This window comes from Oncorhynchus kisutch, linkage group LG29, assembly GCF_002021735.2.
Source record: "Oncorhynchus kisutch isolate 150728-3 linkage group LG29, Okis_V2, whole genome shotgun sequence".
NCBI classification, from domain to species: Eukaryota; Metazoa; Chordata; class Actinopteri; order Salmoniformes; family Salmonidae; genus Oncorhynchus; species Oncorhynchus kisutch.
This window is the reverse complement of record NC_034202.2, coordinates 13,120,477-13,147,346: the sequence shown is the minus strand read 5'-3', so window position 1 is coordinate 13,147,346 and position 26,870 is coordinate 13,120,477. Positions and strand designations below refer to the sequence as shown.

General features: G+C 42.2%; 1 protein-coding gene across 1 annotated transcript; it reads right to left on the bottom strand.

Annotated features, from left to right (window-relative positions):
* Positions 1-1,769: 1,769 nt before the first annotated feature.
* Positions 1,770-24,894, bottom strand: LOC109874140 (torsin-1A-like). Its single transcript, XM_020465941.2, has 5 exons — positions 24,578-24,894; positions 9,033-9,298; positions 7,180-7,355; positions 5,892-6,019; positions 1,770-5,527 (listed from the first exon to the last, which is right to left on the bottom strand). The coding sequence occupies exons 1-5, from the start codon at positions 24,759-24,761 to the stop codon at positions 5,274-5,276; spliced, it is 1,008 nt and encodes a 335-aa protein (XP_020321530.1). The 5' UTR covers positions 24,762-24,894; the 3' UTR covers positions 1,770-5,273.
* Between the last annotated feature and the right edge of the window lie 1,976 nt (positions 24,895-26,870).

Genomic DNA, 26,870 nt, shown 5'->3' with positions numbered 1-26,870 from the left:
TGACTAGATCAGACAAGCCTACAACCTATCCATAGACTAAAATCCCAGCTAAATTGTTATGGTCTCGCATGAATATAATGCATCCAAATATGCATAAATGAGCAAGTTTGAATGCTTCGAGATTTATTGTAAATATTCAGAGCTTTAATGCTTGGGCTTGAGAAAAAAAAGTACAGTCAAATTTACAAATATGCCTCCTATGATGTCCTGAATTAACAGTAGGAGTTCTTACATTACCTTAAAAAATGTTAGATATTGCATGTACTCAAACCAAACATTTTTATGAAAAATTGCAAACCTTCCTTCCTGTAATTATTTTGTGCATTGTTTAGACAGGGAACAGTATGCCAACTAAGGCACAGTATACAGTTGTACATACAATATACAATTGTTTCATTGTGGTTAAGTTATATTAAAACATATTACAATTGGATTTACTTCGTTGCAGATATTTAATCAAGGACTGTTGGACTACTCAATTAAATGATTTAGGACAAATCTGGATAAACCTTGTAAAAAATGAAATTGGTGGACTGAAAATGAAATATACCCTGTCGTGACATTTACTATCATTAATGTGATGACATGCTATTCAACGAATGATTAACTATTTTTATAATTACGTGATTAAATTAATCAGGTAACCATTACCTCAGTAACCTTGGGAGTTTGTTTAATATGTTGTCGTTTCCCAAATTAACTCAAAGAATATCAATTTCTTAGCAGTCACTAATTATTTAATTTCCTCATAAGTCTCATTCTGAATGTCGCATAATTCTTAAATCTGCACAAACCCGGGTCTCACTGAATCATTCCGTACCACACCAACTGGGTTGATTATTTATTTACTAACAAGCTAAATGATAATATAAGATAAACATACAGTCTAGGTTAAGGATTATTGATTAGAATTTAATTCAGTTACTCAGGTCCCTAGCGGGCCAACACAATATGACAAGTTACACAGATGGAGATTTCAAGAGAGAGAGAGAAAGTGCACGAGAGAAAAGCACACTTGGATACATTTGTAAACTATGCTTAGTTTAGCCCTAACACCTTGCCCTGAACTGCCCGCTCTTATTTGTCAGAATTATAATGAATGTATTTACTGGTTGAAGGTCTCCGTTGGGTATCTCTTCGTGGGCCGAGTTCCTGATGGGCCCAGGCCTTCAAGGGCCGCGTTCCACTTAGTGGGTCTTGTTCTTCGGATGGCCGGGTGCAAGTCTCTGATTGTCCACAAGGTGTCACAATGTCCTTTCCCTTAGTTGTCTGGCTCCTTGTACTCGTTCTGGAAGATTGGTCTTCTGAGGATGGCTAATCAGCCGTTTAGATATTCCCAGAGTGGGAAGAAAAGCAGTGTAGACACACAATTGCTTGGAGAGAATAACCAGGTGGTCCTGCTTGAATTCCCCTTCTTAGATACAGCTACTCAAATGTAGCATTAATTGTTAAGAGGATCCTTTGTCTTCTTCAACCTCGTGTTGCGTTTTGCGGTCAAATAATAGTAGACCTAGGCTGCAGCACGTGATCTCTAGTATGATGTGTTAACTCTTAACACAAATGCTTTATACCCAGGGGAAAAGAGGGCATTTAAGTCATTGTGGCACGCTCCCTTGGTTCCCTGAGGTGTAGCTAGTTACAAGGCAAGGTATTAGACTTACCAGGATCTGGTTTAGACAACTAAATTCAGTTCATCTTTACAAAAACATTATCTTTGATCTGGATATTTTCTACACAATGCACAGTATGTAAACAAGTTACAATGTATGTCATAACGTCCTCATTTAACTTTTAATTACATGACAAAATTGACATTCATTTTCATAGGCCAACTGCCCTCATTTTATGTTTATGTTTATGAAATATAATGTCCCAAAGTCCATTTATTGCATGTGACAGTTCTGAGGTAGATACTCCATAAGGGACAAAGACATTACGATATCTCAGAGACCAGAACGGAGTTGGTCTGCTGCCTTATAATATACAACGGGCGTGAGGGGTCATAAACCCCCCCAGACACACACCTCTTCCCCTCTGCTGGAGTGAGGGATATCTCTATAGAGCTGATCCTCACAGGCCAGTCATGACTACCCCCAAAGATAAACTTACAGCAGATTTTGAAAAATGTACACAATGCTTCTGGTGAATGAAACGATTAAAAACAAATGCAAAATAGATGCAAGTCAAGGCATATTTTTCCATGTTTAGGTATTGGTAAACTGGGTATTGACAACAGATATAAAATACACAATGGGAATCCAGTGGACAATATTTCAGGTGATACATTTTCAATGACAATTAAAGGGGAAACCTGCAATACTTACAGCTGTCCAAATCTTTTTCAATTAACGATATGTACCCATTGATTCTTGAAGAATATAACCATCACATTGATCTCATGGACTGCGAGTCCTCTGTCGTTTAGAGAGTGGTGACATTTGTCCGGCCCTAGTATCCCAGACAGGTTAGGTCCATGTGGAGGGGTGGTCAGGTCAACTCCCTGTTCGTTCCTCTCCAGGAAGGATGAGACCATCCGTGCCTCCTCAAATTCCCTTCTTGCTTGACGGTGCTGTCACTGCTGTGTCAGGTCCTTGGCAATGAATTCCCGTTCCGGTAGAGCTCTACGGGCCTGCACATCCAATAGGTGACATTGTTCGTCAGCCTGTCGTTCCACCTCAATCTGACGCTCGCTTTCCTCGAACGCTAGTAGGACAGCGGTCTGTGAATCGCTGAGGGCTAGTGAATGGCGGCTGCCATGGCCACTTCGAAAGGGGTATCCACTGGTCGAACTCTCACTCCCGTCTAGAGTGCCTCGACAATTTCCCATTAGTTAAGGGGTGAGCGGAGCCTGCCTCAGGAAGCTGGTCGACCTGTGCGGTGGGAGTTACCTCCTCCATAGGTTCTTCCTGTAGACCACTTTCCCGTCCCAAAGCAGTTTCCGGTCCTTGGCTCTCCGGGGATGGTTGATGGCTGAAACGTACAGTTGATCCGTCACCACTGAGCTCTGGTGGGCTTTCCCTTTGATGTGGAAAACACATAATAAAGATAACCAGGTGCTTGTCTGGTTCTTCTGGTGGTTGAGGATGAAGCCTTCCTTGTTGCTTTAGGCTTAGTTCCTGGATCTTTTATTTGTTCCAAGACCTTTTCCTCAGCTGCTCTTTCTTCCTCTCTCCTTTCTTCCAGTGGAGACAATTCTTCCTTCTCTCCCTCCATTTCACCTGTCTTTAGCTCAGTCATGATCCTGCTCGAAGGAAAGATTAGTGGAATCTGTGTGGGGAGGAATGAATGAGACTGAGGCAGGAATTCCTTTAACCATAAAGTGGTATATTTACTGGGTAGTCTGCTGCATAACCAAGGAAACAGAATAACATGTATCCAATCAAATTGATAACATGTATACAATCAAATTCATAATCAGAAATATTAAATCATTAACAATCATTCATTAATTCAAATTTGGGAATTCAACAAATCAGTTCATTAAGAAGTCAATAGGAATCATCCTTGAGTCATTTATGCTCGTAACTATTAATCATAATCATGAGAAGAATAATACAAACAGTGATCGGTTATTCAATCTATAATCCCCATTAGTTTGATATCAGAATCGATCAGTTCAGCAAACGATGACGTTTCATATTTCACCCTTTCAAGTGTCTTCATATGTACATGTAATTTCACGACATATTAACCATATATCGATGGCATAATTGGCCTGTGATGATCCGTAGGGCTGTGATCATTGACCATTCACATTAAACAATAGGTTTGAAGCGTGCTCTCCAAGCTGCGCTCTGCGGTAATAACTATAAACAATAACTTATGGCCCACTCTCCCGATCGCAACAGATAGTTCAGATGAAAGGTTCAGATGAAAAGTTCAGATGAAAGGTTCAGATGAAAGGTTCAGATGAAAAGTTCAGATGAAAGGTTCAGATGAAAAGTTCAGATGAAAGGTTCAGATGAAAAGTTCAGATGAAAAGTTCAGATGAAAAGTTCAGATGAAAAGTTCAGATGAAAGGTAACAGATTTGGTGGACTTACGTGGATTCATGGATACACAGAACTTCTGGATTAGACGGAGTTAAGGAAGAGAAAGCAGTCAGATCGGAGATTTCCTCCTTTTATGGAGTTGAGATCTGTCGGACATTTCCACCTGACCTAATTAAAGCGCTCCTGGCCAAGCTGAGTAAGTGGCCATGAATTAAAGGATTCTTCCACCATGGGCCCTTTCTACAGTACTAGAGATTGTAACTTTAAACCACATTTGTTTCTAATACACAACTAATTTTCACTTGCCACAGTTCATGTGCAGCAGAATTCCATGAAAAAGAAAATCATTATTTGGAGGTAATCATTTACAAAAAAAATTGAAATCAGAAACAAGCACCTTGATTGGTTAAAAATAATAGCGTTTCCCCTCAGTGTTTTAATTTTATATCTCTTCTTAAATCTGGCATCCTCTCTCTCGGTAATCCATCTTCAGGGAGAAGTGACACTACAAGAACAAGGCCGTTGATGTTCTCGACATGGTTGTTGACAGTGGGAGGTCTGAGGGGCGGGTCATCATCAGTCACTGACTTCCTCACTCCGACTGGCGGAGATGTTCTCATTAAGAAAGTGCACACAGGGCCTCCCAGGTGGCGCAGTGGTTAAGGGCGCTGTACTGCAGCGCCAGCTGTGCCATCAGAGACTCTGGGTTCGTGCCCAGGCTCTGTTGTAACCAGCCGCGACCGGGAGGTCCGTGGGGCGACGCACAATTGGCCTTGCGTCGTCCAGGTTAGGGAGGGTTTGGCCGGTAGGGATATCCGTGTCTCATCTTGCACCAGCGACTCCTGTGGCGGGCCGGGCGCAGTGCGCGCTAACCAAGGTTGCCAGGTGCACTGTGTTTCTTCCGACACATTGGTGCGGCTGGCTTCCGGGTTGGATGCGCGCTGTGTTAAGAAAAAGTGCGGTTTGGTTGGGTTGTATATCGGAGGACGCATGACTTTCAAACTTCGTCTCTCCCGAGCCCGTACGGGAGTTGTAGTGATGAGACAAGATAGTAGCTACTAAAAAGGGGAAACATTTTTTTTTTTTACATTTAAAAAAGAAAGTGCACACAGTAGAGTAGGAGGTAGATAGATACAGTAGCTGTTCCCTCGGAGATCGTCTACATTACCGTCAGCAAATGCAGAACGACTGATCAGACCTATAAACCACTTTTCATCCTAAATTACTACTCATTATGATTAGATAAGTCAGTCTGCAGCCGCCGGCAGCAACGTAGTTGGCCTCAAACATGCACTATGAAGTAATCTAGCCTTCCGTTGATGGTCTTGCAGCCCTTGACGGAGAAGATCTTCTCGCTATTTGGGAAATAGACCATCTCTCTGGCCATCTGGTCGACCACATCCTGGTTGGGCTCCAGGCCCTTGGCGGACATCTCTGCCATGCCACACAGCAGCACGTGTCTGTACTCCAGAGGCAGGAAGGGGACAAAGAAGTCAACTAGGTTCTTGTCTATCAGACTAGAGTGCCACAACCCACCTACACAGAGAAAGGGAGGGAAGGACACAGGCATGAGATGGGCAAGAAGAAGCTACCACCAATTGCTTACCCAATCCTCTCAGATGTACACACGTGCCTAGGGGGTAAGGATAGTCATAAAATGGGCAGGGGCAAGAAAGGTAGATGGACAGAATATAGATATCACAAGTCATCTTTGTATTGAAGGTCTAAAAAGACTCCAATAACATCCCCAGTCTTCTAATCCCAGGCGTAGTAACACAAAGGAGAGAATCCTGACCGTAGACAAACATGTGCATGATTTGTTAAATATAAAAAAAAGAGTTACCAAAGTGCATAAGTTAGGCTTCAGCCTTAAAGAAGGACAGCAAAAGAGGTGGCTTACTTTTCTTGTTGTTGAACACGGACAGGGAGAGAGCTGGTTCTAAGTCATGCAATTTCATCTCCTCTCGGTCTCGACCTGCTTTCCAGAAGTCCAGGGCCACCTGCGTGATTTTCTCCCCTCCAGCATTGCTATGGAGATGAGCAAAACAAACTAGTAGATATTAAAGTTGCACTATGCAGAAATTTCCTGGTTGCTAAAACTCTAATAGTTAGCCTAATTTCAGTTTATGTGACTAAATAAGCTAGTAAAGAATCACTGTGCCATCTAAACCACTGTGAAATATATTTTCTACAACTAATAATATTGTTGTTTCAGCTGCTGGTGTAAAAGAATGAAAATAATCGACACTGTCGTGGCAATTTCCTATATTACCAAATGAGGAGAGTTACAAACCACACACCAGTCAGAGTTATACTTAAACTTCATCTTTAATAATATGAGCTTTACCATAGCCCTGTGACTTTCAACAATTCACTATCTATAATAAATTGTTGAGTCCCAACATAATGGCAACTGAGATCTTTTATAGCAAAGATACACCCCTCTCAACTTACATGACGAACCACAGATCTTAGGAACTCTTCACAAAGGGCCTTTTACTTGAGAAAGGAGTATCCCTTAGCCAGATTGCATTTGCTATAAATTATCGCTCAGTTTGGTCTCTAAAACGAGGTTCTAATCTCGTTCCTGGTACTTCATAGTACCAAAACATTACTCATCCAAGGCATAACTCAATTGTCAACTCTATATTTTCCCATCTCAAGTAAACCCCCTCTTCTCTCCACTCCTGGACAAGCTCACTGAGGGGAGTGACTTGCGCACAGACATTGTGGAGCCAAGAGATAATTGGTTCCCCCTTAATCACGCCATCCCTTCACATGGTTTAACAGAAACATTCACATATGAAAACAATGTTCCATTCTGACCTCTCCCCTCTCTGGGCCCCAGGTGACTGAGCCCTAGCTGAGAAGGGAAAAATGCAACTGACAACAGTATAGTCCAAAGGGAGACATTCTAATGACAAGTATCTCACATAAGCATATTATATAAATAAAACATCTTATCTATGTGAAGTAACTGAACTCTAGTTTTGGGGGGCCGTATCTGATTGACAGCTGACTTTTAGCTAAGTAAAACCATGGTCACTACAACGAATAATTAAGTTGTGGGAAAGATGATGGATGTCTAATATATTTGACTGTATATCCAAAATGAAAAAAAAAAATACATAAGTATCCAAAAACAACACAGGAATTCTTATCACACACTGCTGGTCTGTCTGGCCTACCTGAGGAAGATGAAGATGGCTTGGCGGTACGTGACCCCATCCAGATTTTCATAGTATTCCAGGTAGGGCTTTATACAGTCGATCAGGCCAGGGTGCATCTTGTCCATCTCGTCAAAGATGAACATGGAACGTGGGCAGTTGGTGACATTGCCTTTTACCCACTGTTGCAGTTCAGACTGGGGATATGGTCACAGCAGTAAAACCACAGACTTATCTACAGCAGTGAAGATAGCTTACAGGAAAGCCGCAAAATATATTTAAAAAAATTAATATATATATTACCAGTCAAAGGTTTGGACACACCTACTCATTCCACGTTTTTAAATGTTTTACTATTTTCTATATTGTAAAATAATAGTGAAGACATCAAAACTATGAAATAACACATATGGAATCATGTAGTAACCAAAAAAAGTGTTATAAACAAATCAAAATATATTTGATATTCTTCAAAAGTAGCCTTGACAGCTTTGCACACTGGCATTCTCTCAACCAGCTTCACCTGGAATGCGTTTCCAACAGTCTTGAAGGAGTTCCTACATATGCTGAGCACTTGTTGATTGCTTTATCTTCACTCTGCAGTCCAACTCATCCCAAACCATCTCAATTGGTTTGAGGTCAGGTGATTGTGGAGGCCAGGTCGTCTGATGCAGCATTCCACTCTCCTCTTGGCATTCCACTCATCACTCTCCTTCTTGGTCAAATAGGCCTTACACAGCCTGGAGGTGTGTTGGCTAATTGTCCTGTTGAAAAACAAAATGGTAGTCCCACTAAGCACAAACCAGATGGGATGGCGTATCGCTGCAGAATGCTGTGGTAGCCATGCTGGTTGTGTGCCTTGAATTCAAAATAAATCACAACAGTGTCACCAGCAAAGCACCCCCAGACCATCACACCTCCTTCTCCATGCTTCACGGTGGGAACTACACATACAGATATCATCTATTCACCTACTCTGCGTCTCACAAAGACATCTCACATTGCTTGTGTTTCTTGGCCCAAGCAAGTCTCTTCTTCTCATTGGTGTCCTTTGGTAGTGGTTTCTTTGCAGCAATTTGATCATGAAGGCCTGACTCACGCAGTCTCCTCTGAACAGTTAATGTTGAGATGTGTCTTTTACTTGAACTCTGTGAAGCATTTATTTGGGCTGCAATTTATGAAGCTGGTAACTCTAATGAACTTATCCTCTGCAGAAGAAGTAACTCTGGGTCTTCCTTTCCTGTGGCGGTCCTCATGAGAGCCAGTTTCATCATCGCACTTGGTGTATTTTGCAACTGCACTTCAATAAACTTTCAAAGTTCTGGAAATGTTCCGTATTGACTGACCTTCATGTCTTAAAGTAATTACAGACTGTAATTTATCTTTGCTTATGAGCTGTTCTTTTTAACTAAGTTTATTTTGATTTGTTTAACACCTTTTTGATTACTACATGATTCCATATGTTATTTCATAGTTTTGATGTCTTCACTATTATTCGACAATATAGAAAATAGTTTTTTTTAAATGTGGAATGAGTAGGTGTGTCCAAACTTTTGACTGATACTGTACATTCCCTATCATAGAGAACCCTCAAATCCAAATCTGGACCTTGAAGCCAGTTCCACTGCTTTTTCTTTTTCATTCTTCCCATCTAACCAGGGACTGATTTAGACCTGGGACACCAGGTGGGTGCAATTAATTATCAGGTAGATCAGAAAACCAACAGTACTCCAGACCTTGTAGGGTAAGATTTGAATTCCACTGATATAGAATATGCACCATAGTGATTTTTTTACAGGCTAATTCTCCATTGAGAATTTCCCTGCCACGGTTACTGGGGATTACACTTCAATATAACAAAATACTTGTTTTACCTTGTAGTTCTCAAGCTGACTCGGATGATGGAAGTGAGTAGAAGCCACAAACTGATGGACGAAACTGCTGGCCATGCCCTTCTTGTAGATGTTTTCAGCCATCAACTTCCAGACTAAGCCCTTCCCTGTGCCAGTCCAGCCATGTAGAGAGAGCACCAGGGGCTTTCTAGGGTTTTTATTGTTCATGAAACCTGTTACAGATTTCTGGATGACTCTGGAGGCAACATGTTGACCAAACAGTTTCTGATCTAGAGCCACTTCCAAACCTGATGACAGGGCAAAAATCGATTATTAGTGTCAATGAATGGGATGTGCTATGAATACACCACCATTATTTCTATATTAATTATAGGTGGTTATCTTAATAACGTGATTAGTTACACATATAGGGCACAGCTGCTTAGTAGGCTAGCGGGGCATCAGTTAGCTGTTTGTTCACTCTTACTCGCCCGCCCGCAATTGCTAATAACCCATCCACAACCACCCGACTGTTATGACTTTCCCTCATGGGTGAGTGGAAGAAGAGGGGGAGTGGGGCAGGTTGTATGACTTTAATGACCGGTCATAAACTCTCTCCCTCTTGCACTGCAGTATGGAGTCAAAAATCGTTTTCCATATAAACTTTGCCAAGTCAGAAACCACGCCCATGTGAGCACAGACATTATGCCAAAATGATGGAACGCCCCTTTTACCAGAGTGCTTATGAAGTAGTCCTCATGAAAGTTACATTAGACCAAGCAGGCGGACAGTGTAAACCGGACGTCACGTAATGGTTAAAACTAGAAGACCAGTATACGAAGGTGAAGACGAGACTACACATTCACAGTCTGTAGCTGTACAGTTGAAGTAGGAAGTTTACATACACTTAGGTTGGAGTCATTAAAACTTGTTTTTCAACCACTCCACACATTTCTTGTTAACAAACTATAGTTTTGGTTAGGTTAGGACATCTATTTTGTGCATGACAAGTAATCTTTCCAACAATTGTTTACAGACAGATTATTTAACTGTATCACAATTCCAGGGGGTTAGAAGTTTACATACACTAAGTTGACTATGTCTTTAAAAAGTACATTGCAATTCTTGTCGAATGAGCGGTCGTTCATGTGCAAAGTATTCATATTCCCATGAGCATAGCTTACAAACGTCCTGATAGTTGAATTCCTTTGTCTCTCCCTTTCCCTCTCTTTTGAATCCGCCACATTGTGTAACAAGCAGAGTCATATCAGTTTAGTCCACTGGGAAACGATCATTGCATTGTGTTAGTAACCAATAACTATGCTGTGTGTGTGTGTGTGTGTATGTATGTGTGTGATTATTTAGTCAATAAATAAATAATTAAGCCAATTTGTATATCGCTGATTCATCATTTATGTTAGGGTTCGTACAAATTTGAAGTCAACTATGTTCAAAATGAGGTACAATTATAATTAATGGTTGATTGATGACTAATATTATATCAAAATTCTGATATTCTTGAGTTAATTCGAGAAACGGTAACTCATTAAACAAACTTTTCCTGTGGTGCCCCAGGTTACTAATGAGTTAATTGTTGCATGATTAATATAGTCAAGTAATAATTAAACGTTAGGTAATCGATTAGATTAAACAGCATGTCATCACAATGATAGTCACAACACGCGATAATGTGAAAATCTGAGGCCCGCATCCAACCCTAACCCGCTAATATAGAAACTGTGGTGTAGGCTACAGCCAGATGGTGGACTGATTTTTGTCAGGGGGTGCAGGATATTTTTTTTGCCCGATTTAGATAGCTATAGCGGCGTTCGGATACCCCTACTTACATATTGTATACTACAATGATTATATACACTACATACTATTAGTTCATTTTAGTATACTGCAAATGAACGGTATACTTTAATTTGAGTGTACTAGCTCTTTGCTTGTCTACAGGAAGTTGTTGTTGCTATGCAACCTCTTGCTAGCTAGTTGGCATAAATTACTAGTTAGACATTTTATGACTTCGGGTGTATTCTTCAATTCAATTTGGAGTTCAGTGTGCCCATGAATTCAGAGAGTTGTCAGCTTGTCCGTTTGTAAATTCTGACTGGACGTTCACACCGAAGAGTAGGGTTGATTTGAGCGTTCTGGCCTTACAACGGCAGTCAAGCACCCAAGCTAATGTTGGCTAGCTTGCTAGCTACTTCCAGACACAAATGAGACCACTCAAACCATTTTACTCACCCTAGCAGAGCTGGTTCGGCAGTTTTCATGTTATCCATTGGTGACTAACTGTGCTGCTGGAAACAATTTGACTCTTTTTTGCCAACGTTTACTGACACTGGCCATATTCAACGGGTGTTGAGCACCCGTAAATCAATTATTCTGTGCTCTGGTACACTCAGACGAGAGTGCTCGGAAATCGGAGTAGATAGCTAGAGCGAAGTCACCCAAATGTCCATTGAGAAGGCACAACGACTATACCATTTAGCTAAATGACGGGAACAATCAAGTCGTTGGGTAGTTAGTTAGGGTAGTTAGTTGGGTAGTTAGGGTAGTTAGTTGGGTAGTTAGTTAGATAGCCTGTAGTTAAAATACTGGCAAGTTTGATGTATAAGTAGCCAACTAATGTTAGGTGGCTAGCTAACATACCGGTACATACTGATGTAATGATATGCTAAATTGTCAGCCAACATAACATGTAAAGTAACTTATTTGAAAAGTCATTACTTTATTACATTGTTCAACATTTTCTTAACATTTGTCATAATTAGTTAAAGCAATGAATTTGTATCCGCTCTCGATGAACTTCAGCTACATATTTCCCGCCATTTTCTTCAAATCTGAAAACGATGTGAAGCCATGCCTATTTCCTGAAGAATTGCATTATGGGCCCTAAAGTACAGAAATAGTGTCCTCTGCGTGTATACTTCATATTTTGGCCAATGTAGTACGACATCCGGGAACTTTTGGCATAGGCGTACAGAGGCCCATTATCAGCAACCATCACTCCTGAGTTCCAATGGCACGTTGTGTTAGCCTTTTAAAATGATAAACTTGGATTAGCTAACACAAAGTGCCATTGGAACACAGGAGTGATGGTTGCTGATAATGGGCCTCTGTACGCCTATGTAGATATTCCATTAAAAATCAGCCATTTCCAGCTACAATAGTCATTTACAACAATAACAATGTCTACACTGTATTTCTGATCAATTTTATGTTATTTTAATGGACAAAAAAAATGCTCTTCTTTCAAAAACAAGGACCCCAAACTTTTAAACGGTAGTGCAGCTAGCTAGCTACCACAGCCAGCTCATCTCGAGGCTCTAGCTACAGACTGCTGTGTGTATGGAAATGTTTTGTAGCCTTTTTGTCCCGTTTCAAACTAACTTGGCTAGTTTTTGCCAGTTGATGTACCATTAGAGGTAGCCAAAAGTTGGCTAACTTTACCTGGCTAGCTCACAAACTTTAGATATTATTTTTGTCTCAATCACACTAGACCTGAATAAAACGATGGAACCAGCAGACAAAACGATTTTAGACTGATATTCTGAAGTTTATATTAGTCAGTTTAGCAATGTAATGTTATTGATCTGTCAGTTTCCCTAGCTAATTCCCTACTTTCAAACAGACACGGTAGGAACAGCTATACAGACTACACTGTCATGGTGAACGGTCAGTACTCAACACAATATTGATGATGAATGGATACAGATATCTTTGAAAGTACAGTCATGTTCATATAATCTCAGACATACAGTGGGGAGAACAAGTATTTGATACACTGCAGATTTTGCAGGTTTTCCTACTTACAAAGCATGTAGAGGTGTGTAATTTTTATCTAAGGAGTGGTACACTTCAACTGTGACAGACGGAATCTAAAACAAAAATCCAGAAAATCACATTGTCTGATTTTTAAGTAATTAATTTGCATTTTATTGCATGACGTAAGTATTTGATACATCAGAAAAGCAGAACTTAATATTTGGTACAGAAACCTTTATTTGCAATTACAGAGATTGTTTCCTGTAGTTCTTGACCAGGTTTGCACACACTGCAGCAGGGATTTTGGCCCACTCCTCCATACAGACCTTCTCCAGATCCTTCAGGTTTCGGGGATGCCGCTGGGCAATACGGACTTTCAGCTCCCTCCAAAGATTTTCTATTGGGTACAGGTCTGGAGACTGGCTAGGCCACTCCAGGACCTTGAGATGCTTCTTACGGAGCCACTCCTTAGTTGCCCTGGCTGTGTGTTTCGGGTCATTGTCATGCTCGAAGACCCAGCCACGACCCATCTTCAATGCTCTTACTGAGGGGCGGATGTTGTTTGCCAAGATCTCGCGATACATGGCCCCATCCATCCTCCCCTCAATACGGTGCAGTCGTCCTGTCCCCTGTCCCCTGTCCCCAAAGAATGATGTTTCCAACTCCATGCTTCACGGTTGGTATGGTGTGCTTTGGGGTTGTACTCATCCTTCTTCCTCCAAACACAGCGAGTGGAGTTTAGACCAAAAAGCTCTATTTTTGCCTCATCAGACCACATGACATTCTCCAATTCCATCTGGTTGATGCAGAGGAGGTCATTGACAAACTTCAGACGGGCCTGGACATGCGCTGGCTTGAGCAGGATTTTAAATCATGACGGCGTAGTGTGTTAGTAATGGTTTTCTTTGAGACTGTGGTCCCAGCTCTCTTCAGGTCATTGACCAGGTCCTGCCGTGTAGTTCTGGGCTAATCCCTCACCTTCCTCATGATCATTGATGCCCCACGAGGTGAGATCTTGCATGGAGCCCCAGACCGAGTGTGATTGACCGTCATCTTGAACTTCTTCCATTTTATAATAATTGCGCCAACATTTGTTGCCTTCTCACAAAGCTGCTTGCCTATTGTCCTGTAGCGCATCCCAGCCTTGTGCAGGTCTACAATTTTATCACTGATGTCCTTACACAGCTCTCTGGTCTTGGCCATTGTGGAGAGGTTGGAGTCTGTTTGATTGAGTGTGTGGACAGGTGTCTTTTATACAGGTAACGAGTTCAAACAGGTGCAGTTAATACAGGTAATGAGTGGAGAACAGGATGGCGTCTTAAAGAACAATTAACAGGTCTGTGATAGCCGGAATTCTTACTGGTTGGTAGGTGATCAAATACTTATGTCATGCAATAAAATGCAAATTAATTACTTAAAAATTATACAATGTGATTTTCTGGATTTCTGTTTTAGATTCTATCTCTCACAGTTGAAGTGTACCTATGATAAAACATTACAGACCTCTACATGCTTTGTACGTAGGAAAACCTGCAAAATCGGCAATGTATCAAATACTTGTTCTCCCCACTGTAAATTACTGCAGTTTAAGACCATCCACAGAACATCCTATATGCCAATGAAACTGAATATTATCCATCTCTGCTGGATGTGTAAATCACAAAAGGGACATATTTGCATATGTTATGAACTTGTGAAGGCTGGCTGAATTCGGGCAAAGAGTGTATTATTTTATCTCTGCATGTCTACAGATTCTCCCTTCTCCCTGGTTTTGTTTGCTTGGAAATGTTGATACTGGAAACTTATCCGAAGACTGTAACCTAGCATTTATAGTGGCTATGAAACGCATCGCCATTAATTGGAAGGTTGGTTATCCTACCACAATGTCACAATGGATGGCAAAAATGCCAAGATGTATCACTAGATTTGATTTATTACAAGGGTTTACTGTGCAACATTCATAATGTCTAGGTGTCTTATATGGAATAGCCTACTGTATGACAAATGGCTCTATTTAATTTACTTTAGTCGAGCAGTCACAAATAGATACAGTGGGGCAAAAAAGTATTTAGTCAGCCACCAGTTGTGCAAGTTCTCCCACTTAAAAAGATGAGGCCTGTAATTTTCATCATAGGTACACTTCAACTATGACAGACAAAATGAGAGAAAAAAATCCAGAAAAATCACATTGTAGGATTTTTAATGAATTTATTTGCAAATTATGGTGGAAAATAAGTATTTGGTCAATAACAAAAGTTTCTCAATACTTTGTTGTATACCCTTTGTTGGCAATGACAGAGGTCAAACGTTTTCTGTAAGTCTTCACAAGGTTTTCACACACTATTGCTGGTATTTTGGCCCATTCCTCCATGCAGATCTCCTCTAGAGCAGTGATGTTTGGGGGCTGTTGCTGGGCAACACGGACTTTCAACTCCCTCCAAAGATTTTCTATGGGGTTGAGATCTGGAGACTGGCTAGGCCACTCCAGGACCTTGAAATGCTTGTTACGAAGCCACTCCTTCTTTGCCCGGGCGGTGTGTTTGTGATCATTGTCATGCTGAAAGACCCAGCCACGTTTCATCTTCAATGCCCTTGCTGATGGAAGAGGTTTTCACTCAAAATCTCACGATACATGGCCCCATTCATTCTTTCCTTTACTGTCGTCCTGGTCCATTTGCAGAAAAACAGCCCCAAAGATTTTCTATGGGGTTGAGATCTGGAGACTGGCTAGGCCACTCCAGGACCTTGAAATGCTTGTTACGAAGCCACTCCTTCTTTGCCCGGGCGGTGTGTTTGTGATCATTGTCATGCTGAAAGACCCAGCCACGTTTCACCTTCAATGCCCTTGCTGATGGAAGAGGTTTTCACTCAAAATCTCACGATACATGGCCCCATTCATCCTTTCCTTTACAGTCGTCCTGGTCCATTTGCAGAAAAACAGCCCCAAAGCATGATGTTTCCACCCCCATGCTTCACAGTAGGTATGGTGTTCTTTGGATGCAACTCAGCATGCTTTGCCCTCCAAACACGACAAGTTGAGTTTTTACCAAAAAGTTTTATTTTGGTTTCATCTGACCATATGACATTCTCCTAATCTTCTTCTGGATCATCCAAATGCTCTCTAGCAAACTTCAGACGGGCCTGGACATGTACTGGCTTAAGCAGGGGGACACGTCTGGCACTGCAGGATTTGAGTCCCTGGCGGCGTAGTGTGTTACTGAGGGTAGGCTTTGTTACTTTGGTCCCAGCTCTCTGCAGGTCATTCACTAGGTCCCCCCGTGTGGTTCTGGGATTTTTGCTCACCGTTCTTGTGATCATTTTGACCCCACGGGGTGAGATCTTGCGTGGAGCCCCAGATCGAGGGAGATTATCAGCGGTCAAGTATGTCTTCCATTTCCTAATAATTGCTCCCACAGTTGATTTCTTCAAACCAAGCTGCTTACCTATTGCAGATTCAGTCTTCCCAGCCTGGTGCAGGTCTACAATTTTGTTTCTGGTGTCCTTTGACAGCTCTTTGGTCTTGGCCATAGTGGAGTTTGGAGTGTGACTGTTTGAGGTTGTGGACAGGTGTCTTTTATACTGATAACAAGTTCAAACAGGTGCCATTAATACAGGTAACGAGTGGAGGACAGAGGAGCCTCTTAAAGAAGAAGTTACAGGTCTGTGCGAGCCAGAAATCTTGCTTGTTTGTAGGTGACCAAATACTTATTTTCCACCATAATTTGCAAATAAATTCATTAAAAAATCCTACAATGTGATTTTCTTTTTTTTCTCATTTTATCTGTCATAGTTGAAGTGTACATATGATGAAAATTACAGGCCTCTCTCAACTTTTTAAGTCGGAGAACATGCACAATTGGTGGCTGACTAAATACTTTTTTGCCCCACAATTTTTTTTTCATGGCCCAAGAGACACCTGTGTGATTTGCGAATGTCTCAGTGGACTAATCAATTGACAAGGCTGCGAGGATACCATGGTTCAAGAATATGGGGATTGTGGCACAGATGCACAAGTCTCTCTCCAGAATGCACTCTTCCTCCATTTCGTGGGCATTCATTGTTTCATAACTTCATTGTGTGCATTATTTGCTGTGTATAAATTCCCCCTTACATAAACTCAGCAAAAAAGAAATGTCCTCTCACTGTCAACTGCGTTTATTTTCAGCAAATTTAACACGTGTAAATATTTGCATGAACATAACAAGATTCAACAACAGACAAACTGAACAAGTTCCACAGACATGTGACCAACATAAATTGAATAATGTTTCCCTGAACATCTCCTCCTCATGGACTGCAACAGATTTGCCAGTTCTTGCTGTGAGATGTTACCCCACTCTTCCACAAAGGCACCTGCAAGTTCCCGGACATTTCTGGGGGGAATGGCCCTAGCCCTCACCCTCCGATCCAAGAGTTCCCAGGCGTGCTCAATAGGATTAAGATCCGGGCTCTTTAATGGCCGTGTCAGAACACGGACATTCCTGTCTTGCAGGAAGTCACGCGCAGAACGAGAAGTGTTGTCATGCTGGGGTGGTAATGTCATGCTGGAGGGTCATGTCAGGATGAGCCTGCAGGAAGGGTACCACATGAGGGAGGACAATGTCTTCCCTGTAACGCACAACGTTGAGATTGCCTGGAATGACAACAAGCTTGGTCCAATGATGCTATGACACACCCTCCACCTCCAAAATGATCCCGCTCCAGAGTACAGGCCTCAGTGTAACACTCATTCCTTGGACAATAAACGCAAATCCGACCATCACCCCTGTTGAGAAAAAAACACGACTCGTCAAAGAGCACTTTTTGCCAGTCCTGTCTGGTCCAGCGATGGTAGGTTTCTTGTGCCCATAGGCGACATTGTTGCCGGTGATGTCTGGTGAGGACCTGCCTCTCTCAGCCTATCACGGACAGTCTGAGCACTGATGGAGGGATTGTGCGTTCCTGGTGCAACTCGGGCAGTTGTTGCCATCCTGTACCTGTCCCGCAGGTGTGATGTTCGGATGTACCGATCTGGTGCAGGTGTTGTTACAAGTGGTCTGCCACTGCGAGGACGATCAGCTGTCAAAACCTGTCTCCCTGTAGCGCTGTCTTGGGCGTCTCACAGTACGTAAATTGCAATTTATTGCCCTTGCCACATCTGCAGTCCTCATGCCTCCTTGCAGCATGCATAAGGCACGTTCACGCAGATGAACAGGGACCCTGGCATCTTTCTTTTGGTGTTTTTCAGAGTCAGTAGAAAGGCCTCTTTAGTGTCCTAAGACGTCATAACTGTGACCTTAATTGCCTACCGTCGGTAAGCTGTTAGGGTCTTAACGACCGTTCCACTGGTGCATGTTCATTAATTGTTTATGGTTCATTGACCAAGCATGGGAAACAGTGTTTAAACCCTTTACAATGAAGATCTGTGAAGTTATTTGGATTTTTACGAATTATCTTTGAAATACAGGGTCCTGAAAAAGGGACATTTCTTTTCTTGCTGAGTTTACATTACCAGTAGTAGCCAGCATTTAACGTTAATTCCCATCAGCTCTAATCTGCAATGTTTGTTTGTTTATGGTCATTTCTGTTAATGCATTCAATATATTTGTATTAGTCATTTACCATTAGTTCTCATTGTCGGAGTGGACATGTGATTTGCAGAACTCACAACCTATGTTACACTTGTGAGAAAAAGGTTGTTTTATTTCATTACACTTACGAGTTGTCAATTTATTCATTGTCTTTTGTTTGAAACGCTCCTGTCAATGTTGAGTAAGGACAAGCACCTAATTACACATATAGAAGTAGGACTAGTCTACCTGGCCTGCCACAATGGATTCCAGGACTGCCTAAAGGGGGAGTCTGCTACAACTGTAGGACGCCCGGTCACTACTCAAGGGACTGCCCATATCCACGGTCTCAACCTCAGTCCCCACCCAGGGGAAGAAGGCCCTTCTACGGCCCACCTAGAGGGAGGGGTGGCTACAGGCCATCCCCTCAGCCACAACCACAGCCGCAATCAAGAATTGAGAGTGAACAACCTGCATACAACCACCCAGTGCCATTTGCCTCCTACCCACCACAGCAGGCGCCGTTCCAGGGTATGTCAGGAGAACACCCACCATGGCAATGAAGCTGCCCATCATCACCACGAGAGAAGGACCTGACTCCTCCACCGAAACAGCTGCTAAAGAATTGAAACTAAGACCCGACCTGGGAAAACATACCACGGACCAAACCTGACCTATGGTTATACACAGGTGGCTGCTGCAACAAAGGAGAGAATGGTGATGTGGCGGACTATGCAGTGGGACAGCAGGACCAGACGGCTCATACGTTACCCTTGAATCAGCCATCATCCCTCAACCAGCACCTGCCAATTAGGTGAAATCATCGGATTTGACGCAGGCCCTCATCAGAGGAAAAGGAAAGACTGTGAATATCTATACAGACTCAGCCTATGCCCATGGAACAGTCCACACTGACGGACCCAGAACTTTTACGAGAAGCACATAGCCACACACACGAAGGCAAACTAAGGATTTTACAGAAGGTGTCTCACATCTGGTGGCACCCTCACATGAAAATATGACAGATTTTTTTTTGTTTAAATTATTTTACTTTATATGACGATGATTTATTTTATGACAAATGAAATGTTTGTGACAGACACAACCCATTGAAACCATATCAAACACCAATGGGCTCATACTCAGTACCTAATGCATGTTTTCAGGATATTAGTATAGACCACACCGACATGGGCCCCGACAAGGTATTCTAAAGATAAACGCTATCTCCTAATTATGATAGATTGGTTTGTTAGCCACTTAACCTAACTAATACCCAGGTATGGCATCCAAAGAAAATTCTAATTTGACTATTTGGCTCACATTTCAATAACAAACACCTGAGACAGGTGGAAGCGATTTGGCATAACACACAGATTTGGTTCTGTGTACCATCCCCCGATCCCAAGGTCTCGTGAAACGCAGGTCAACAGTTTAAATCCAAAAGAGCTAAAGTATGTGCCGGGTCGAAGTTGAAATGGGTCAAAGCCCTGCCCCTGGCGTTGATGGCCATGAGAGCCTCACCAGGGTCAGGCAACCATCTCTCTCCTCATGAGATAATGACTGGTAGAGTCATGCCTGGTCCACCAAGGGAGGGAGGTCATATGCCCGCCCTTGATGTACAACAAATTGTAATGTCTGATTATGTGAAAAAACTGACGGTTCTCTCTGTAGCTCTCTCTGTTCAGGTTCGCAAGGTCCAGGAGAGAGAACTGCCGGAAGCTCCAGCACCACTGAAGGTAAAAATTGGAGACTGAGTAAGGGTGAAGGTCCACAAAAGAAAGTGGCTGGAACCCAGGTGGACTGGTCCGTACGAAGTGAAGGAGGTTACTTCACACTCAGTCCAGGTCAAAGGTAAATTGGGCGCATTGGCACCACCTCACACATTGTACACCAGCTCCAACCCCTTCCCGCACACTGACGGAAGTCAGAACTGACCTAAGTGGTCTACATTCGGTCCCAAATTCTACATCTATTTAGCCAGGGAAAATGGGAGGTTCAACCCATACTCCCTGACTAAATCACACTTTTCCCCCTGGGAACGGTTGGGAATCTCGAGATCCCAGTTTGTTATTTTTCTTCTAATAGGAGGGGTCACTCTACTTACACTCACGTGGCTCATAGACAAACAGATGCACCCACTACCGATTCACACACTGAATTCTACTCTGCCAGGTGAAACTAACTCTCTCTCTCTTCCCTCTTATCTACCACAAGACCATACCGTTTCTAGGCGTGAGGTGAGGGTAACTAAGTGCACCCCCCAGAAGTTGAAGAGCACCACTTTGTGTTTGCCTTTCAATGCCACCACCACTGCTTACCTGCCTTGGAGCCTTTTGGGTCATGCGCGAAATAGTCTGGGGCTACCTGCCTGGACCTATTCCAGTTTTAACTGGTATATAACCAAAGGGGGATATGGTGAGTGGTCTTGGAAAAACCTGGTGGCAGAAACAGGATATGACTGGTCCAGCTATTCCAAGGGACGGGCTGTCCTTGCCTGGCGCAAACGGCTTACACTTTCACGCACTGGTTTTCAAATGAAGCTGATTATACGGCCTGGGACCACTATGGGTTGCCAGGTTTTTACGTTGGCCCCATATGTAGATAGCAGCAGGACCGAAGTCTATTTCACACTATATATCTGCTTTACGCCACAACCACAGCCTACTTCTGTGACGGTGCGGGACGATATGGCGAAGCCACATACCCTACCCCAGCACAGGGATGGGTGGGGTTCTGCTGTTTTAGTGGCCACTACCCCTACCCCGGATGAGAACATTCTGGTTGCTACAGGTGTCTCAGGTTTGTCTAACAATTGGTTATTATTGACCGAACAAGCAGCCAATACAACCCCCACTAGTTGCGTAGTTTGCATGGGTGCAAGACCATTGCTCCGCATTGTCCCGGCCACTGTCAACATCGGATGTTTAATGCCCCTTATGGACAAAGACAATCCGACTGGCAATTGCTCCTTGTGGGATGCAGTTTACCCTGTGGTCTCCGCTACGGTCAGGGCACCAGTATTTTCCTCTGATGTTGCCAGGGCCAAATTCTCCTGTATTAACATGACAGGGGGTATACTACAGTTAGGGTTGCTCCCTGTGGGTTGGTGTACAAATACTATTATAGTAGTGGGTGGTTTTAAGCCAGTGATCAGGGCTGACATCTGGTGGTGGTGTGGGGGACCTCGGCTTTTTGACAGAACTCCCAATAATGCCACGGGTACTTGTGCGCTTGTAACACTTCTGCTGCCTATCTCTGTTTACCCTATAGGTGTGGGTGATTTGGTGACCCGGATACAGGCTGTGGACCCACAGTTTCTGCCTACCAGAACCAAGCGGGAAGCAGCCCCGACTGGTGGGGATCCCACATATATTGATGCCATAGGGGTTCCTAGGGGGGTCCCTGATGAGTACAAGCTGGTGGACCAGGTCGCCGCAGGTTTTGAATCATCTCTCTGCTGGTGGTGCACTGTGAATAAAAATGTTGACCGCATTAACTATATACATTTCAATGTCCAAAAACTAGGTAATTGGACTCAACAAGGTTTTGAGGCCGTACATGGTCAACTGGCTGCCACCTCACTTATGGCTTTTCAAAATCGCATTGCCGTTGACATATTGCTGGCTGAGAAGGGTGGGATATGTTTTATGTTTGGGGAGCAATGTTGCACATTTATCCCTAATAACACAGCCTCTGATGGCAGCCTCACTTTGGCGTTAGAAGGCCTGCGTACCCTTAATGGTAAAATGAAATCCCACTCTGGGGTTGATACCAGCATGTGGGACTCCTGGATGGATGCATTTGGTAAATATAAGGTCTTGGTATCTACTATTCTGGTCTCTATCTCGGTGTTCGTTGCTATATTAACCCTCTGTGGCTGTTGTTGCATCCCATGTGCCCGCTCCCTGCTTTTTCGTGTTATTACTTCTGCTATTCCACCAAATAATGACCCTGCACTGATGTTCCCCCTCCTACAACAGGGGGATCCTCTGGTGGAGTTTGAAACATGCACATATGAGTAGTTGTCACGTCTCTTTCGAGACGTAAAGAAGGGGACTATAAATTTTATTTGCTTTTAATTCCTGTCACGTCTCTTAGGAGACGTGAAAAGGGGGATTTGTAATGAAGTGCTATTTTCCTATGCAAATGACCAGCTTACTGCTATTGCATTGCTATAACTGTGACAACACATAGCAACGTATTTTCACAGTAAAACATGGAAGGGCCATACAGAATCTCTCACACACGCACTCACTGAAAAGACACACAGACTTGCCAAGACAGGAACGCACACACACGCAGCCCCTCCCCTTCTGGATGAGCTCCGAAGACAAAGAACTCCGTCGAGAACCAATGGGATACTGACACCAGGCTGGAGGAGACTGTCTATCATCTGCAAACAACCCATCAGAAAGCCAGGACTACTAGAATCTACCTACGTCATTTCAATGTATAAAATGAACTGTATGATTGTGACCGGCCTCTTTCTTTTTCCAATGGTTCGCATGAGAACTTGACGAAAGGAGCCGTGCACGTAATTGCCAGATATCATTACTCTTGAATAAACGGCCTTTACTATACCGTATCCGCCTTGTCCAGCGTCTCGACTTGGTCTCATTTCTCATATACCTATTCATCAACAGGGCCTAGACTATACAATGTCTCAAGTTTGCTAGTGTAACAGTATAGACCAGGGACGCTCTGCACACGTCAACAGTCACCCTCGAAGCATCGTTACCCATCGCTCCACAAAAGCCGCGGCACCACTACATCAAGGTCTCAGAGCAAGTGACGTCACCGATTGAAACGCCACTAGATAGCCATTTCACATCGGCTACACTCACCCCCCTTTTGACCTCCTCTTTCCGCAGCAACCAGTGATCCGGGTCAACAGCATCAATGTAACAGTATAGACTTTATGTCCGTCCCCTCACCCCGACCTGAGCGCGAACCAGGGACGCTCTGCACACGTCAACAGTCACCCTCGAAGCATCGTTACCCATCGCTCCACAAAAGCCACGGCCCTTGCTGAGCAATGGGAACCACTACTTCAAGGTCTCAGAGCAAGTGACGTCACCGATTGAAACGCCACTCGCGCTAACCAGCTAGCCATTTCACATCCTGCTACACTAGCACGAGTTTTGGGGCGACACAGTTGACAGTTGATACAACGTTTTAAAATCGTTGCAGACAAGCCATGCTTAGCCAATGTAATTTATAGGATAATTATTGTTATTTTCTACCTGCCGGCTGTAATGTTTGTATGTGTTGGCTTTATGTAGGTTATAGTTGGCAAATGGCAATAAAAGTAACTTTTAGATTTGTATCATTTTCATTTAGATAGAATGTAAATTAACAACAGCCAATGATTTTGAGATACAAAGACTATAATAAATTACATGAACCTGTTCCACAAAATTGCATATGAAAATCATAACTGGCACGGAAATTGGTAGAAATGGTAAGATAAATTGGCACTCCAAATGGAGAAGGTTGCCGACCGCTGGTGTAGTCTATTACCGGCAACTTCAGGAGCATAACAGCTGAATCTGTGAAAGTCAGCAGGAGAAGGCGGGTCAGGAACAGTTTTTTTTCCTTCTGGTTAGGCTATCTTGGTCTCCGGCTCCATTTGAGTCATTTGTGTGTCTTCTTTTGTTTAATCAAACAGTGTGCTAAAAGCAGCTGACTAGTTCAGTACTTACTGTTGATTTTATTAAAACACATAGGGTGTGTCTATATATGGAAAAATACACGTTAAAAAAATGTATTAATAGATTGCTCAAAAGAAAATACTACTCTTGGTTTATCGGACCGGTCCTAGTAGAAATGCAGTAAATGAGCTATAGATGTCCAAAACCATTCAGAGGGAGGACCCCCCTCTATGGTTATGCCTCCCCCCACTTCTAAAACCAAAGTTGCACCTGATGTAAAAACTATAAGAGGCACTGATTCAGTTGTTCCTAACTCACTTCACAACTTATATGCAGCCCACAGATATAAACTGCACAAGACTGAAACATTTATGGATTTAAGGTATCGTTTTCTCAAGCCGCCCGCCTACCACGCGAACTTCCTCCACACAATATGTAACGATCCTAAAGTCAACCCTGGTTTTCTAAAGTAGACAAACGGTATATTGGTGGAGATCGATAAGCAATTGCAAGATTAAAACGCAAAAGGACTGACTGTGTCTACACGATCAAACAGCCTAAGTAAACCACGTTAACACATCAACCATTTAATATTTAGTTGTGCACATACCTGTTGAATTAAAAGTAATCCATTTTGAATCGCAACTTTCACCATATACATAATTGTACATTTTCCGCCCGACTGCTGTAAATCCCAAACCGACAAATGTGGTTGAGATTGGTTCGAACGCGTTCACAAAAACATTCGATATCAAGACATAAAATACGAAAAAGGTTTTGTATGTTGCTCTCATTTTCACTTCAAATAAACACGTAGTTAGCTACCAAGTTTGTCATTTAGGAGTGCAAAGACGTTAGAAAGAATGCAAAACAGATATTTCCTCCTACGTATTCATTATGCGACACCAACACAGCAAAAATGTATCTGTAGCAAAATTGTCGTCACCAGGTATAATCCGCGTTTACATACTAGTCATGGATCAAATCATTCTGCTGGTGTTTTGACATTTATTCACACGTTTAAAGGTGACATTCTAGAATCCACATCTTCACAAGAGGGCAGATGGGTCATAGTAACTGTTAAACTTGACAATGCTATTTTCATCATCTGTAATGTATACGGACATAACTCACATGCTCCTAATAAGACCCTTTTTACCCAATTTACCAGGAATGTACAGGATTTAAACAACAAATACTCTGAGGCTTTTCTAATTATTTCAGGGGATTTTAATGAAACACCTGATGCATCTGCTGATCGTTTTCCTCCTAGAACAGTCAAAACTTTCAAAATAGTAACATTATCATTACATTATGCAAGGATCTCTGTGTTGAGGATGCTTGGCGTTATTTCAATCCGGATGCTAAGGGTTATACCTGGACCAACAAAACTATGTCACGTAAATCTAGAATAGATTTATTCCTAATTTCCCCTTTTTTGTTACAATTTGTTATAGATGTAGATCATCAGTTGGCTCCCTTTTCTGATCATCACTTGATTTCCCTGAATTTGCAAGCTACTAAAAAAATCAAAAGGTACTCGGGGATATTGGAAATTAAACAATACACTTCTTAAAGATACTGATCTCATTGAAAACATCAAATCATTAGCTAAAGATATTTTTGCTAGAAAAGACTTGGGTCATGGAAGTCGATGGGAATTTTTCAAATATAAAGTCAGTGTGGTAGTCATTAAACGCGCCAAAGAGCTGATGCAATTAAAGAACAATAGAGAAAAGGAGATGATGAGCAAGCTTGACCGTTTTCTAAAGAAAGATATTCTATCTGAAGAAGAGGAGTCTGTGTTCAGGTCTTTACAACTAGAATTAGAACAGACTTACACGGATCTGGCAAAGGGTGCCTTTGTAAGGTCAAGAGCCAAATGGATTGAAGAGGGGGAAAAAAAACACTAGTTACTTTTTTGCACTTGAAAAGAGAAACTACAAAAGAAAATCTATAACTGCACTCAAAATTAACAATGTTTTATGCAAAGATCCCATTACAATATCATCATTTGTCAATTCCTTTTATGAAAACCTTTACAATCTCAGGAAGATGGTTGTGAAAGTTACATTTGCCACATTCAGAATTGTGTCCCTGTAATTGAGGATGATTTCCACTCACAGTTTGCGATTCACCTGTGTCAATTGGCGAAATTAGAGAGAATTCAATGAAAAAAGGGAAATCACCTGGCCCTGATGGCCTGTCAGTTGAATTCTATAGACAGTTTTGGGAGTTACTAGAAGACCCGATTTTCAATATGTTTCAAGATTGCATTAAAAAAGGGGAAATGGTCTCCACTATGAAACAGGGCCTTATTTCACTGATTCCGAAGCCTGATAAAGACCCTTCTCTCATTGACAATTGGAGACCAATTACTTTATTAAATACTGATTACAAATTGATTGCTCTGCTTTATGCCAAAAGATTAAAGAAAGGAATAGATACCATTATAAATGAGACTTAAACAGGATTTATGAAGGGCAGTCACATAAGCTCTAACATTCGTTTAGTCTTGGACCTTGTAGATTATTCAGATGCAATTGACTCAGATGCGGTTGTCCTATTTCTGGACTTCTGTAAAGCCTTTGACACAATTGAACATTAATTTCTCTTTAGGTCTCTTAAACTTTTTGGATTTTTGGATTTGAACATTTTATTAAAGTAATTCGCATGTTTTACAAATATATAAATAGTTCTGTGCTACTAAACCTTAATACTTCCAAAAGATTTAGTATCAACAGAAGTGTACGACAGGGATGCCCAATTTCGCCATTTTTATTCATTTTGGTTGTGGAACTTCTATCTCTAGAAATTCGGAATGATGCAAATTTGTATGGCTTAACCATTTTTAACAAAGAAATTAAAATGTCCCAACTGGCTGATGATACTACTCTTTTCTT

Bases quoted from the DNA above. Each gene is read 5' to 3' on its own strand.
- LOC109874140 (XM_020465941.2), bottom strand. From the start codon at position 24,761: ATGAGAGCAACATACAAAACCTTTTTCGTATTTTATGTCTTGATATCG. The intron at 9,299-24,577 runs GTATGTGCACAA...CCCTGTCATCAG, and splicing joins GATTACTTTTAATTCAACAG to GTTTGGAAGTGGCTCTAGAT. The intron at 6,020-7,179 runs GTAGGCCAGACA...TCATCTCCATAG, and splicing joins GCCATCTTCATCTTCCTCAG to CAATGCTGGAGGGGAGAAAA.